This window comes from Uloborus diversus, chromosome 9, assembly GCF_026930045.1.
Source record: "Uloborus diversus isolate 005 chromosome 9, Udiv.v.3.1, whole genome shotgun sequence".
In the NCBI taxonomy this organism is placed as follows: domain Eukaryota; kingdom Metazoa; phylum Arthropoda; class Arachnida; order Araneae; family Uloboridae; genus Uloborus; species Uloborus diversus.
Genome location: NC_072739.1, coordinates 50,761,992 through 50,777,690, shown reverse-complemented (window position 1 = coordinate 50,777,690; position 15,699 = coordinate 50,761,992). Strand labels below are relative to the sequence as shown.

The window sequence follows — 15,699 nt, the reverse complement described above, 5'->3', positions numbered from 1 at the left end:
AATCAATCATATAACAAAAAAAAAAAAAAAAAAAGGAAAAGCGATATTCCTCTGTACCTTCCCAAACTATCTTCCTTATATGGAACAATTTACAAAATATTGCACTTCCCTTAAATGGAGGTTGAACTAGTAACATTGCGTGCAATATTTATTTAAAATCAGAATTGATCTCTCGTCAGTGATATTACATGTGATTCAAAGAAAATTAGGATTCTTCCGCACCTTCCTATACAACGTTCATTATGAAGTATTTTACGCCAACACATAAATGGAGATTGAACTATCTACATCGCGTACATTACTTATTTAAAATCTAGATGCCTGTATATTTTTCTAGGTCTACAATTTTCATCGCGCCTGTGGGCACATATGCATCTATTGGGCACACATGCACCAAGAGATTAAAATAGCAGTATGGCGTACATTACTTATTTAAAATCTAAATGCCTGTGTACTTTTCTAAATCTATAATTTTCATCGCACCCATGGGCACACATATATCGGCACATCAAGAGATTAAAGCAGTAATATCGCGTACATTACTTATTTAAAATCTAGAAGCCTGTATACTTTTCTAGATCTACAATTTTCATCGCGTCCATGGGTACACATATATCAGTACATCAACAGATTAAAGTAGCAATATTGCGTCCATTACTTATTTAAAATCTAGATGCCTGTATACTTTTCTAGATCTACAATCAACATCGCGCCCATGGGCACACATGTGGGCACTTGCGTCAAATAGCAAACCATCTGGGCAACTTTTAACCAAAACTTCACCATCATAGCACTGATAAAACTTGGCGCAGGACTCTGCATGGGCAAATAAACCTCTTGATTTTGGACAAACCGATCTCACGCTTGCAACAGCGAGTTCCTTATGCGCATCGCGTACTGATGTACCTCGTTTTTTAGGAGGTTCATCGTCATCATCATCATCGTTATTTCTATACTGTTTTTTGCTACTTTTGTGATCACTTTCATCATCATCATCGTCATCATCAGCCCTATATTGTTTTTTGCTTTTTTTATTACCTTTTTTCTTGTTTCCTTTTTTTCCACCGCCAGCTAAAAAATATAAGAAAAGGGCAATATAATGTATGACTAAACAAGAAGAAAATGACATAGAAAATTGAACATTTTGAAATGACTCTTTGTTTTGTAAATTTATACTGAGTGAATATCTAAATGTTTAAAAGCTCTCCACTTTGGTTTCGTAGCATGACAAGATTTATATTACTTTTTTGTTGCACAGAATATTACAATGTAGACAAAGAGCAATTTCAACAACTTGAAATCCACATTCAAAAGTAGTTTTCAACCAACAACTTCAGAATCATTGAATTACACAATCAGCAAACTTTGTATTTTAAAAATTGGAGATCTGATACCAAAACCTTGCTAACAGAGCAAGTTGGGTCTCCTATTCTCTTTGAAGTGAAGTCAAATAACTAAAAAATATGAGGCAGTGAGCAGCAAAGGGATGTAAGTGGCAAAAGTAAAAATTTGCAGATAACCAGTGCAAACGATAGGATAATCTCTCCTCTGTTTTGAAACAAGCTATCGTCAGGGCCTGATTACTCAAAAGGCTCAGAAAGCTTGAGCTTGCCCTCAAAATTAACAGAAGACCCAAAAGTGACTTAAAATTCTCAGTTTCTGTTTTTGAACGTATTTTTTAATGTATTTAAACCTTGGAACTTGTTGAATAAAGATTTTGGAAGAATTTTAAAAAGTGAGGACACAGATCATAAAATAAGGTAATAAGCTGTTTTCATCTGTGGAATTTGCCCCAATGTGCTACCATATACTTTTATGACACTTGATAAATTTTATGAAGTGATGAATCTGAAACACCAACTTATCTGCTGCGAACGGGAGTAAAAATAAGTAGTGTACAAAAGTTCAACACGCCGGGGGGGGGGGGGGAATAAACTTTATTTGGAAGTCTGCTTGGCCATTTTTGGAAATAATACACATAGCATTAGTGAGTTTTGTTTCAATATGCAAAAACATGTTTAGAAAATATACACTGAAAATAAAAGATGGGAGCCCTGAAATGAGACTTAGCTTCCCCTAACTTCAGATGTTAATCGGGTCCTGGCGATAGTACCAGTAGCCCTAGTATGCGCTGCTATATAGCATGATTTGGAAATTTTTTTCAATAAAAGCCTACCTAGGACTGGAACTTTAAACGGGATTTACTCGAAACTTTAAGACTTCCACTTACATCCCTTTGTTTCTCACTGCCTCATATGAAGTTGTCCAAAATTAACGCAGTGGTTCAAAGTTATCTTTTAATGTCAAAAATTGAGCAATTTTTGTGGATTTTTTAAATATTGTTTTGAATACATTTAAAGAGTGTCCTTACGTAAGCTGCAGAGGACTTGATCCTTGTAGTTGCAGACTTGCAGATTGGCGTCGAAGTAGAGCCCTTTCTTGCATCGCTGGACTTTAGGTTTGTTGTTGGTGCAAAGGATGAATTCGTCGCATCTATGTTGGCTTGGAAAAAGTCCGTTTGGACCTCTACATTCATCTAAAATTATTTGAAATTTAAATCCTGTGTTGAAAAACTGAACTGCACTGAACTGAGAAATCATGAAATTTACAATGCTTTTTCCATGACAATCCTTATACGTATATAAACGATCGTATTAGGATTGACAATACACGTTAATAACAATGGTTCTGAGAAAGTGTTGACCCCCTACCCCCTCGCAGTATCACTGGTTTTGCATCGTAAAATATACTTTATTAAGGGACATTATTTTTTGCAGTGGATCCTATCTATGAAAAATACATAAAAGCGTATCATTTTAAGGCTTTCACTCAAATTCCATTCTTTTTTTTTCCGACTGCTGCGATGTAACCCATATTTAAAAAAAAAAAAAAAGAAAAATTGAATTTTGACATCTTGAATTCAAATTATGTTTTTCGCAATCACGAGTGTGTGTATGTAGGCATGTGTGTTTGTGTTTGAGGGGTATGTGTGTTTGTGTCTGTGTGCTGGCATAAGTGTGTGGGTAGTTGTGTGTATGAATGTGAGTGTAGGGCGGGGGGTATGTGTATGTGTGTGTAGGCATATGTGTTTGTGTCTGTGTGCAAGTATAAGTGTGTGGGTAGTTGTGTGTATGAATGTGTGTGTAGGGCGGGGGGTATGTGTATGTGCGGTGTAGGCATATGTGTTTGTGTCTTTGTGCAAGCATGAATGTGTGGGTAGTTGTGTGGATGTGTATGTATGTTTTTGTGTGTGTATGTGTAGGTGTCTGTATGTATGTGTGTGTAGGTGTATGTGTATGTGTGTGTGTGCGTGTGTATGTATGCGCGTGTGTGTTGAACACGGATGCAACCTGGAGACGGCTTTCGCTATAGGAGCAGCATCGTGAGGAGCCGGTCGACGTTGATGGTGCGGAGGGCGGCGGTGGGGAAATAAAATGATAGGACGCCAAAAACAGTCAAATGAAAGCAATAAGCAATCGTGATTGCTCAAAAAAAAAAAAAAAAAAAAAAAAAATGTGGGCTGAACCCCCACCGTGCGCTTCTGCGGGAGCCGGGCCCAGATCCAACCACTTACGCGTTGACAAACAATTTTGTTTTGAAAATACGAGGTGTGAATAGTTACTTTATATTCAGTAAATTACCGCCCATTAGCCAGGGCTAAAGCAGAAATACACCGCCAGCTCAGTCATTTCCAGCCGACGACTCCAGTTTCGTGCTTATTAGCACTCATCAGCCCGGCATAGGAAAGTGACTGAGCTGGAGATGGAAAAACCTCTTAAGGAAGCCAAGAGTGCGAAACAAACTGGTAGCTAATATAGAATTAGCAGACCAAACGAGTGACCGAAGCATATGTCAGATGCTTTTATTGAAAAAAAATAAAAACCACGAATCTGATTTTTTCTCAAAGCGACACACTTTTCCAGTCTAAAATACAAAAAACCTAATGAACGAAAATTTGTTTTGAAAGACACTTTCAAATTACAAACGCTTAGCCAATAGTCCTAGTTAGTTTACTAGTTAGCTCTTATACTACCTCAGTGATCAGGGTGATCAGCAGTGCCAATACCTAGAAACAATCTTGAAGTCAACTTGAACGGGTCAGACTTAACTTCTGCAATGGTTTCACATTACTATGACATGTTTTGAATTCATTAGAACATTTCACAATCCAACGTTTTTTCCTCACATGATATAATTGCCCACAAATACACTGTAAAAACTATTCAGAAACGTTCCTGAAAAATAATGGGCTGCTGATGTGCTCAATGTTTGCCAGTAAGATATTTTACGAAAACCAGAAAAGTTTTCCGCTAAAATTCAGTAATATTCCTGAAATTACCCCGGAAACTTCCTTAAAAGTCCAGAAATCTTCCCGATTGAAACCAGTCGTGTTTCGAAATTTTAGAAAATAATATAATAGCCTGGCACCTTCCTGACCCATCAGCAGCATTGCAGAACATTGCCAAAGCCAAAATTACAAGCAAGTATCGCAAATTGTACTCGCCTGCAGTTCTCGCAAGGCAACTTCGTCCATAACTATTTGCTCCCTTTGGGAGCTTAATTAGCATGGACGGCCCGTAACCGAATTGAAGCCGATACACTTTATAAGTACACCCAGGTAATTTTTAAACTGGGAGCTAAAAATATTTTTCACTACAGTGAGATGACTGCATTCTTGCAACTTGAAGCAATTCAGGAAACTTTTTGACAATGATACTTGATTTTTCCAGGAAGTGGATAAAAACCATTGAAATCCTGAAACGTTGCACGGAAATACTCAGTAACGTTTCGGAATTTTTTTAGTGTACACTGGCCTCAAAAAGTTAAGGTACAACCGGATTTTTGCGTTTAGTTTGCAAATGAATGAATGTAAAAACAAAACATTTGGAGAATGTGTGCACTAAATAGTTTTTTGTTTAATGCGTCATAGAAATTTGTATAAGTGTATTGCAAAAACGATTTTTAACAAAAAAGCAATCTTTGCGGAAAAGTCCATTCTTGAAGAAAACAGAACATCACAGTGCTATGCAGTAAAATGTCATAGAAACAATACAAAATGGATTTAATAAGGAATGCGTCCCCCCTAAGTTGAATGCATTGGCGGCATCGGTTTTCCTTGCTGTTTATTAAGTTGTCAGACATCGGAATACGAAGCGAAGATGAGACACAGAGTAAACCTTGTTCCAGTTCATGTAACGACATTGGAGGAGGATTTTAAAGCAGCAACCTGTCTGCCAAGGTAATTCCAAAGATGTTCTATCGGATTCCGGAAAAGAGATCGAGCTATCCATTCCATTCGTTCCAAACCATGGTCCTCAAGATACTCCTCAACAATCCGAGATCGGTGAGGTCGTGCATTACCAGTGGCGTAGCTAGACCCGACTTTCGGGGGGGGGGGGGGGGTTACTTCTTTTATATATATATATATATATATATATATATATATATATATATATATATATATATATATATATATATGTATAATCGCTTGGAATTTTTTCCTTTTCTTCTTTTTTTTTCTTTCTCTTCTCTCTTCTTTTTCTCTTTTTTTTTTGAGACTAACTTTTCGGGGGGGGTTTGTCCCCAAAACCCCCCCCTTAGCTACGCCCCTGTGCATTACCATCCATCAGAATGAAGTCATTACCAATAAGACCAGCATATGGGCGGACATATAAATCAAGGATCTCATCCCGATATCTCAGACCAGTAAAAGTTCTTCCATGGAACACATGCATGTCAGTGTGACCACCGACCGAGATCCCGGCCCAAACCATGATTCCATCATCTCTATAACTGTGCCTTTCAACAGTGTGGGATTGATGGTATCTAGTGCGCTGTTCCCGCCAGATAAGTAGACGCCCTGAATCACTCTCCAATGTAAATCTGAACTCGTCTGTGAACAGCACAGAAGATCATTGCTGCTGGGTCCAGGAAACATGTTCTCTTGCCCAGAATAAGCGGATCCTTCGCTGTGGTCCGTTGAGCGGAACACACACAACTGGACGTCTAGCATAGAGACCTGCATTGTGAAGACGATTTCGCATCGTAGTAGCAGAGATTCCTCTTCCTGATGCTACAGAGTGGTCGGCAACGAGCTGTGGCACAGTAGTGGTTCTTCTCCTTCGAACCGAAAGAACACGAAAACGGTCTTCTACAGGTGTTGTAGCTCGTGGTCGGCCTGGAACAGGTTTTCTGGACACATGATCCTCTGATTGGTACTGATCCCAAGGTCGCTGAACAACACTACGAGACACATTGAGACGTCCAGCAGCATCAGCCCGAGACAATCCAATTGCCCGCCACCTTAAAGAGTCAGGCAAACGACGTCTCTGAGGCATTTTCTAAACTCTATCGACTATTGTAACCGAAACTGCCAACAACAGTTGAAAATCAACACAACTTACACACAAAAGTATGAAAACTTGATATTTTCATATTTTTTTCTCACTCATAAAGATATGTTCTTTTTTATAAAATAAGAGTGACACCTCTCGAGTTTTTATAAATTATTTTAAAGTTCGTTATTATCATTCATGCAAATTATTCATTTTATTGTTACTGTCATTTTTTTTAATGCTGAGCTTCGAAAATATGTTGTACCTTAACTTTTTGAGGCCAGTGTATATTGCGTCAATGCAGTTGTGAAAATATCTTACACGACAATGATTTAAAATTAATTCTCCTACTTGGGCTCGAAAATGTGAAGCAATTGAGTTTTTTTTTTTTTTTTTTTTTACGAATTTTAAATTAATGTACTTTAACGACCTTGCTATTCTAAAAAATATGAAATCGCCAACAACTGAATTGCGATTCCTAAAAGAACTATCTCTTAAAGTCATCATACTTCAGTTTATTTTGTCATCCGAATGCGACAGGTGCTAACTGAGCTCCATCTTCTAAATTTCAATGTAATTACAGTACATCTATTGGACTATGGAGAAAAATCAGCAGCTCAGCTCTTCGTGAATTTGAGAAATTTCAAAAATATATTACGGTTGATACGGTTAATCAGCAAATCTATTTTGAAGTTAAAAAACAAATATTAATAATATAAGGCAGTTTTTACAGACGGATCAAAATCAAGCGATCACTTCGGCTGACTTGCAATTATTGATGAGCATAATAATTCGCAAAATTTAAATATTTCTTGTTCTGTCATTACGTCTGAAATCAAAGCCCTTTTAATAGCACTACAATAACTGTCCTCTTAAAGTAATAAGAAGGGGGTGATCTACACTGACTCAAAGAGTTCGGTGAAAGCCATCACTCACTGCAACAAAAATAGCAGACATTTAGTGATACATTCCTACTTATTTTATAATAATCTCAAACAAGATAATTTCCAAGTTCGCTTTTGCTGGATCCTTGGCCACGGTGGCATTGCAGGAAATGAAGCAGCTATTTCAGCTACTAAAGCTGTAAATATCCAGATAATAATGATCTTGTTCCTTTCGATGATACAAAAAATTCAATTAGCGACTGTCTTACCACCTATCAGGTTGCCAATTGGCATCTGTTTGACGCGAACCAGCTCCTCTATCCAACACATGTAATCTCAATCCTAAAGTTGCCATAGCACCTACAGTTGTCCAAATTTCAGTCATATCCGTTTCAAATTCATTAATTATTTTCATTTTGTTTTCAAGGAATTTACTGCAAAAACGATTCAAAAACGTTCCTGGAAAATAATGGGCAGCTAATGTGCCCAATTTCTGCCAGTAAAATTTCTTTCCAAAACCAGAAACCGTTTTCGTTGTTAGTCAGTAACATTCCTTAAAATATCCTTGAATCTTTCTGAAGAATTTGGAAATCTCCCCGGTTAAAGCCATTTTGGAACGTTCAAGGGAAGTTCCGTAAGATTAATGTAATTGATTCCTGAGTCACTAAGAAAACTCAGAAGCATTAATGCAACCATGGCCACATAATCTAAGATCCCACTAGGCTTGACCTACCCTCATTGAGTTTCCAGAAATTGGTACTATAGATGAAGAGTAACAGTTGTAAATAAAACTCGAAAGTTAGAATTTCTACCTGTTTCACGTGAACTAATCAGGGTTGCCAAGGGTTGAAAAGTTCCTAAAAATGAGCAATTTACCCTTTTCGAGTTTCGGAAAATTGTTATCATAAATGAAGAATGAAAGATGGAAATAAAACGTTAAGTGAGGTTGCCTATATTTTTCGGGTCCCAAATGAGGGTTGTCAGGCGATAAAAGGTTTTCAAAGAGGGAGATAATTTACCCCTTAGCGAGTGTCCGGAAACTGTTGTCATATATGAAGAGTAAAAGCTGTAAATAAAACGTTAAAGTAAGGATGTCTACCTCTTTCCGGTCCCTAAGCAGGGTTGACAGGGGCTAAAAGGTGCCAAAAAAAAAAAAAAAAAAAAGAGTAATTTCCTCATCGAGTTTTCTCATCAGTTATATAACAAAAATGCAGGTAAAAATATTACAAAACCCATGGTATAGGGCTGCCCAAGCAAAAGTGCCCAATCATAGGGTTATCGCTATTCGAAGTTTCAAAATTGAAAGTTCGAATTTCTAAAATGTTCACTCCAACTTCATTTGAGTAGTTTTACTGAACTATCTGTCAAATTTTAACAAGGAATACAACTTTTAAAGTTTAAACTTCAATTAAACAAATTTATCTGAAATTTCAATCGTTGTTTAACGTGAGTGGTTTTACCTCGCTTAGCATCCAACCATTCACTAAATGAAATAATTTGTAAAACACGAATTTCAGTCATAACTAGCATATATTTGCCTACATGCGTCATAAGATTAGAAGGAACAGAGCTGATTTATACTCACTGGAACATTTCACTTGGTCAGGGAAGTTGCACATCTTCTTCTCCGGATCGAAGAGAAGACCTGGTGCGCAGCTCATGGCAATGGCGGTCCCGTCCACGCAGTTGTAGAATGTGGAGCAGTCTGTTGGGTTAGGAAACATGCCATTGTCTTTTGGGCAGTAATTCGGTTGCCCATCATCATCATGATCATCATGATCATTATCGTGGTCATCGTAATCTGAAATTCAAGTGAAGAATTAACATCAACTGGGAGGTTGGAAGGACTCTCTGTTAAGAACTTTTTTTCTATTTGGGAGTAATGATGACACGATTTCGGGAACTGAGATTGTTGGAACTTTTTTCAATTGTCCTCGAACTTTTTGCCCTAAAAGATTAAACACTAATGTATTTCATCTTTAAAGATATAACAGTCAACTCGCGATAACCTGAAGTCTTATAACTCGAATATTCTTTTACTTCAAAGTTTTTATTGGGTCCCAAACTCTTGAGAAGACTGATCTGCGGTAACTTCCGATAACTTTGACTGAAATAACACGAAGGTTTTAGACGGTCCCTTTTGGGGCTTTGAGTTACTGAGAGTTGATTGGTTCAGAAACGATTTTTTTTTGCAGAAATTTGGTAATTGCACTGAAAAAATTTCAATTATGGAATTGCCCTGGCCACTTTTCAATCCATTTTCTCGGCAGCAAAGAAAGAATATTGTTATACGTAGTTGCACAATGTTCAAAGTTAAGCGAAAACATAGAAGTAATGGCATAAAACACCAAGCATGGCTTAAAGTGATGGAACTGCAAAACACATGCAACCTAACATCTGGACTGCCACATTGAAATTTTATCGTCAAAATTTTGCGATCGTGGCGAAAACCTCATGACCAAAAGTGCTTGAAATAAAATGCACGATTGTATATGCACTTGGCTTCAAAAAGTTTAACTTTACGCCGATAGTTTTTCTGTTTGAAAAACTGAATTTTGTTTTTATTGTCAGATGAAGTAATAAAAGGTAAATACAATAGGTGAATCAGATGGGTAATGCGTGAAAATGTGGAAACTGCCGGATTGCATGATTGCATTTTCAGGCAAGATACATTAGTAACTGTTGTTCTACCTTGCATTTCAGTGAAGAAACATTTAAATTAAAAAAAAACAACTATACTTCATACTTAAACCCCATTTTAATCTAGAAAACTGCTTTCGATATTTTGGAACTTTATATGTACAATCATCCAGAGTAACTTCAAGCAATGTTGGCTAGTTTAAATTCAAATGTCTTAGTAGTACATTTGAGTTTTAAAAAAAAGCTCGGTGACCCAGTGCTGCGCTCTACTAGCAGTGATGAGTCTTTTAGTTTTCTTTTATAGGCAAGGCTAGGAAATACGTTTTCTACTCTTCATTTCACAAAACAAAGTTGGTGATATTGTAACATAGCTAATTGTATCATTCAATTATTTTGAAATTACTGTTCAGAAGCTAGTTTTGAAGTAGCTGAAAGTTTTTTTCCTACATTGTTATACTCCATGCTACATTAATCTAGAGCTCTTGTAATGTTGAAAAGTACAAAGAGGCAGTTTCTAAACATTAAAACGTTTTTTTTTTTTTTTTTTTTTTTTTTTGCTGCATTGAATTTTTATTACTTTTATTACAATAATTTATTTTGCATAACGTTTCAGACATTACTCAAAGCTACCTTAAATGGCAGTATAACTTAGAACCAGGCTCATACATGATTAATTTGAAATGTTAATTGAATTATTGTTAATTAATTTTGGATAACTGGATCAGGAGTGTTTCTTCCGTTTTGTATAAACAAAACTGTAATTAAAATATGGGTGGGGATGTTTGAAACACAGAACGTGTGACTTAAAGTTACTCTGAATGACTTTATTCGTCCAAGAATCCCTTATTTGGAAAGATATTTCTATAATTTTGTACAAATACCTACTAAATCAGAGTAATTTAGAAAGTAGATTGCTGGGAACAAAGAAGACATTCTTACCTTTTTTGGCTTTAGTTGATGCAATAACTGAAACAAATAAATAATAAATAAAATAAAATAAATGAACAGAAAATAATTACATACTTGCTAAAAAATATAAAATACGTAAAATATAATTAAATGCAAAAATATTATTGAAGTCTAATATATAATGTTTTTTGGCTTCTGCTTCGGGATGCTATGTCTGTTTTAATGCTCAGTATTATTCCTTTTAAGCAGATTGAATAAAAAACTAGAGGCGTAGAGGGCTCAACCCCCGCTCGCCAGCTGCTATGACTCAATATCGACTGCGGTGGGTGATAATTGACGATTTTAATGCTTTTTAGTGTGTCAAGACCTCCCGCGATGTCCGGCCTCTTGTTTCCGACCCCTTGAGATTTAGAGGGGTGAGGTAAGGCGGAATTGCTTCCCCTGGATGTTCTAGATCCAACGGTACTAGTTATGACCTGGTAGTTATTGCTAATCCGGAGAAAATAGGGTAACCGACACACAGACAGGCGCACGCAGTTTTTAATAGCAAAGATTTTTAAAGCTTTAGTCGCTTCATTTCCCCAATAATGGGTTTTGGGCAAAATGTAAATGAGAATTTCATCAATCACGTAATGTTTTGAGGTTAAAGAATTAGAATGAACTGAAAATGTTTGTAAACGTTCGATGAGAAAACAAGACCATTTTTTTACGCAATCAGGAGAGCAAATCGAACACAAACGACCTTCTTTCCTGCATTCTTAATCAAAATCATTTGACCATGATCATGTTTCGAATGAACATATTTTTTTGAGATGTTTTAGAATTTCCTGGAATTAATTTCTGCACCATTCAGCTCTGATCGCCATTTTTTTCTCCTCTTCCTACTAAATAACAAATACAATAAATTTTGTAAAATTCTCAGTTCGTATTAATTAACTAAGATTATTTTCCCTTTAGAGAAACCTTGTAGGCGATACGGTTGCAAAAAAGGAACGTTTTTAACTTTCTAACCTGCAATACGCGACTGTAACCGTGATTTACTTCTGAGATTCAACATTTTCTGCTTCACTTACTACAACGCTTGCGGTCAGATGGCGGTCTTATTTTTCAACAAAAAAGATGATGATTAAAAAAAGCTTCAACATCAGCATTCATTTGAATTTTGACGTCTTGAACTGAAACAATGTTTTCGCAATCACAAATTGCGATAGGACCTTACTCGTTGAGTCTCTCGTCCCTGCAAATGAAATGGAATGGCTAAGAAATTTGCACCCATCATATCAGTGGCGTATATATGCTTTTATTTTGGAGGGGACCCAGATAACCAAGATCAGCTCTCCCCCTACCCTTTCTTGTACTTTCAATTGGGGGGGGGACAACAGTACCCTGTTCTTCTCTTTTTCCGAGGTGGGGTTAAGGACTTCACTCCGTCACCCAGTGGCACAGCCAAAAAAAAAAAAAAGTTTTAAGAGGTTACTCTTAAAAAATTCTCATTTCTAATTGTGCGGAGAATATTTTTTAAATTGTAGTCCTAAGAACGCAGTTGAAACCTTAAAAACGTCATTTTCGGCTATATTTGTTGACCTTAGGGTAACGAAAGGAATGGGACTTCTGGTAGATGCCCCCGATAGATTTTTTTTAAAAGAGCTAAATCGATCATCCCTCCGCCCGATTTTTCGAAACTGAAGTTCTAAAAACGCAGGATAACTTTGGTGATTTCAGGCTAACTTCGATGATGTTAAAGGGAGCGATGTTCTGGTGCTTTCTCCAAAAACTATTGCGAAATTGAAGTCCTGAAAAACGAAGTTTTAAAGACATATTCAGTGATACAATGTGGAGGGATTTAAACGCTATCAACCTTATTTTTTTTAGAAATTTTAGTTCTTTCATTTTCAGATTTGATACGGGAGTAGTTGGGCCCTCTTCCGAAATGTTTTCGTAATTACCAGTCTTAGAAACGCTCTTTCATGTTTTTTTTTTTTTTTTTTTTTGGGGGGGGGGGCTTGCGAAGAGTACATCTTGAAGATTGTTTTTTCAGACCGACTAGGAAAAAGGGGGGGAAATGGGGTGGGGGATGAAAGAAAAGGGGCGTAATTACCTGATTAATAGTCAGCAACTTTTGATTTTTTAAAATAATTTTAAGGTTCTTTTCAAAAGCAATTCAGATTTTTTCTCAACATTAGGCAATCTTTGAAAAGAAAGAGTTCAAGAATCCTCCCTTGAAAGGTAAAACTAATTTCAGGTTATCTTGGAGAATGTAGACTTTTAGAGAGCGGTTAAGGATCTACCTAAGGATTAGCTCAACTAAAAAAAAGCATTTCAGGAGCTTATGCGTACTCCAGTGAAAAATACTAAAAAAAAATTAATTTTAAGAAGAAAATCTATTAATTATCGAGGAATTAAAGTCACCAAAGAACTGTTTAAAGAATATAGAAAAGAGAAAAAAGCAAAAAATGACGTCAACCCTCAAAGAAAGACGATTAAAAAAAAAAAAAAAAAGATGCTAATTGGTACAGTCACGCTTGTGAGGAGGATAAAATGATTGACATGAGGCCCTGTTCAAAATGCAACAGGTGGTATCATGAGCAATGCGTCGGTTTGACAGCCGATGACGAAGATATTTTTGAGTGCCCTGACGGCTGTTATTATTATTATTATTTTTTTGTTATTTTGAAGATTTTCAGCATAAGTAATGCTTAAGGATATCACAAATGATCTCAATTACCAATGTTAATAGTATATTTTGATTATTTACGAGTGCTAAAATATTAGGCCTTATTACCCTACGGTAGTATGATAAGGCCTAATTGCAAGGTTTTTTTAAATAATTAATTTTATGTTTGTTTTCGGCAAGAAAGGCCGTTTTTTGTTATTTTCGTGTAATAATTGAATGATACTTTAATTAAATTTGCAATTTGCTGATTCGGATCCTTTTCTTTCCATTATATTCCAAATCTCCCTTAGGTAGGCCTTATTACCCGCACCTACCTTAATTGCTGAAAAAAAAATCTATCATCAAGTCCCTTGCATTCATCTACACTTTGATGCCTTGAATTCAAATTATATCTTTCGCAATCACAATTGCAACAGGACCCTACTCGTTGGGTTTCTTGTTTCTAAAAATAACTGCTATCCCAATCGTAATTGCGAAAAGCATAATTTGAACAAAAGACATCAAAATTCAATTTAACGTCTGGGGAATGGAGGTGGGATGCTGTTTTTGTCTTGAGAGGATTCTGGAAAGTCGAGAGGGGGTCGGATATCAGTCAAGTCAATTCCGGTTGACATGAACACCACCTCCCAGGTTGATGGACGTGGTGGTGGTGGCCCGTGGACCAGAAGAATTTACATTATAAGCATAGAAAAAAAATCGAAGAAACATCAACTACGGTCAAGTGAGAGTAATAAGCAATTCGTGATTACTCCAAAAACAAAGAAAAGTCTTCAACATCGAACTTATTTCAGCAAAAATTTAAAACGTTTGCTGCATAGCATCAAATTTACCACATAAAAATCAAATATTTTCAAATAAATTAAATGTTAAACACCAAACTTTTTATTAAATGAAAATCATTTTCAAACCACAGAGAACGTCTTCTCGGTGACTTTCTCATGTCGGGTGACTTTCTCGGCTAGTAAAAATGCAACGAATATTCGGTCACCATTTTGCCTCTTAAAACTAGTATACCGAATAAGCTGTAAGCTACCGCTCCAGGCCGGAGCTAAGGCAGAATTATAAACATACTCGTATACCGACAGAATGGTTACGTATAACGATATTAAGATAGGGTGGTTTGAAGTGAGTCACTGGGGTAAGTGGGTCAACCCCCTAAAACTGAAATATGGATAAAGTTTTCAAACTGTTTGGCACTGATCATGTTAAATTTCATCGCAGTGATTGGTTTTGCACATGTTTGAAATTCGTAGAATGTTTTTCTAGGTCATAGCACTTAGTCAAAAAAAAAAAAAAAATTAATTTTGAATTTTTCGCATCTTGAATTCAAATTATGTTTTTCGCAATCACGAGCGTGTGTGTTTGTGTAGGCGCATGTGTGTGGGTGCGTGGGTGCGTAAGTGTATGTATGCATGTGTGTGAATGAGTGTTGTGTACGTGAGTGTGCGTGTAGGCGTTCGTGTGTGAGTGTAGGCGTTCGTGTGTGTGTCTGTGTAGGCGTTCGTGTGTGAGTGTAGGCGTTCGTGTGTGTGTGTGTAGGCGTTCGTGTGTGTGTGTGTAGGCGTTCGTGTGTGTGTGTGTAGGCGTTCGTGTGTGTGTGTGTGTGTAGGCGTTCGTGTGTGTGTGTGTGTAGGCGTTCGTGTGTGTGTGTGTAGGCGTTCGTGTGTGTGGGACATGGACGCCACCGCCCAGCAAAAGTGGATTTCGGGGGACAGTGCTCAGGACCAGCCGCGCCGCCGCCGGTGGACGGTGGTGCTGCAGGCCTGGTCCAAGCTGAAAAAGGAACCGGAACATCAAGGCCTGTCAAATGAGAACAATAAGCAATCGTGATTGCTCAAAAAAAAATCTGAAAAAAAAAAAAATAAAAAAAATTATATTTAAGCTCAAGCGACATTTTTCAGAGAAGTGTTTCGAGGTTAGTTTTTATTATTTTTGTATGATAGTCAATTTTTCACGTACAGTTTAACTTAAAGTTTATAAAACAACGAGAATTGTTTCATAAAATATTATTAATAAGTGTTTAAGAGGAGAGGTCTCACTTACCCTGTATATTTTTACCATACTGGGTAAGTAGGTCCCCTATACTAATGGTGATTTTAAAATCAAAAGCAACTCTGGTTAAATATTTGTATTGGCAAAATATAAGACAAATATGATGACTTAGTAGGAATTGGTAGTTCAGCTTCAAAAACTGCTAAAGCTTTTGATTATGTATTTGTAAAACATACATAAAAGAATATCATTAAGATTTAAGAAG

General features: G+C 36.7%; 1 protein-coding gene across 1 annotated transcript in view; it reads right to left on the bottom strand.

The window, feature by feature from the left end:
* Nucleotides 1-658: 658 nt before the first annotated feature.
* Nucleotides 659-15,699, bottom strand: part of LOC129230205 (chondroitin proteoglycan 2-like) — a 63,444-nt gene continuing 48,403 nt past the window's right edge. The window contains exons 2-6 of the mRNA XM_054864606.1: nt 10,799-10,825; nt 8,805-9,020; nt 2,372-2,536; nt 1,805-1,865; nt 659-1,010 (exon numbers count right to left, since the gene is read on the bottom strand). Coding sequence (XP_054720581.1) covers nt 659-1,010; nt 1,805-1,865; nt 2,372-2,536; nt 8,805-9,020; nt 10,799-10,825 — 821 coding nt within the window. The remainder of the gene's footprint in view (nt 1,011-1,804; nt 1,866-2,371; nt 2,537-8,804; nt 9,021-10,798; nt 10,826-15,699) is intronic.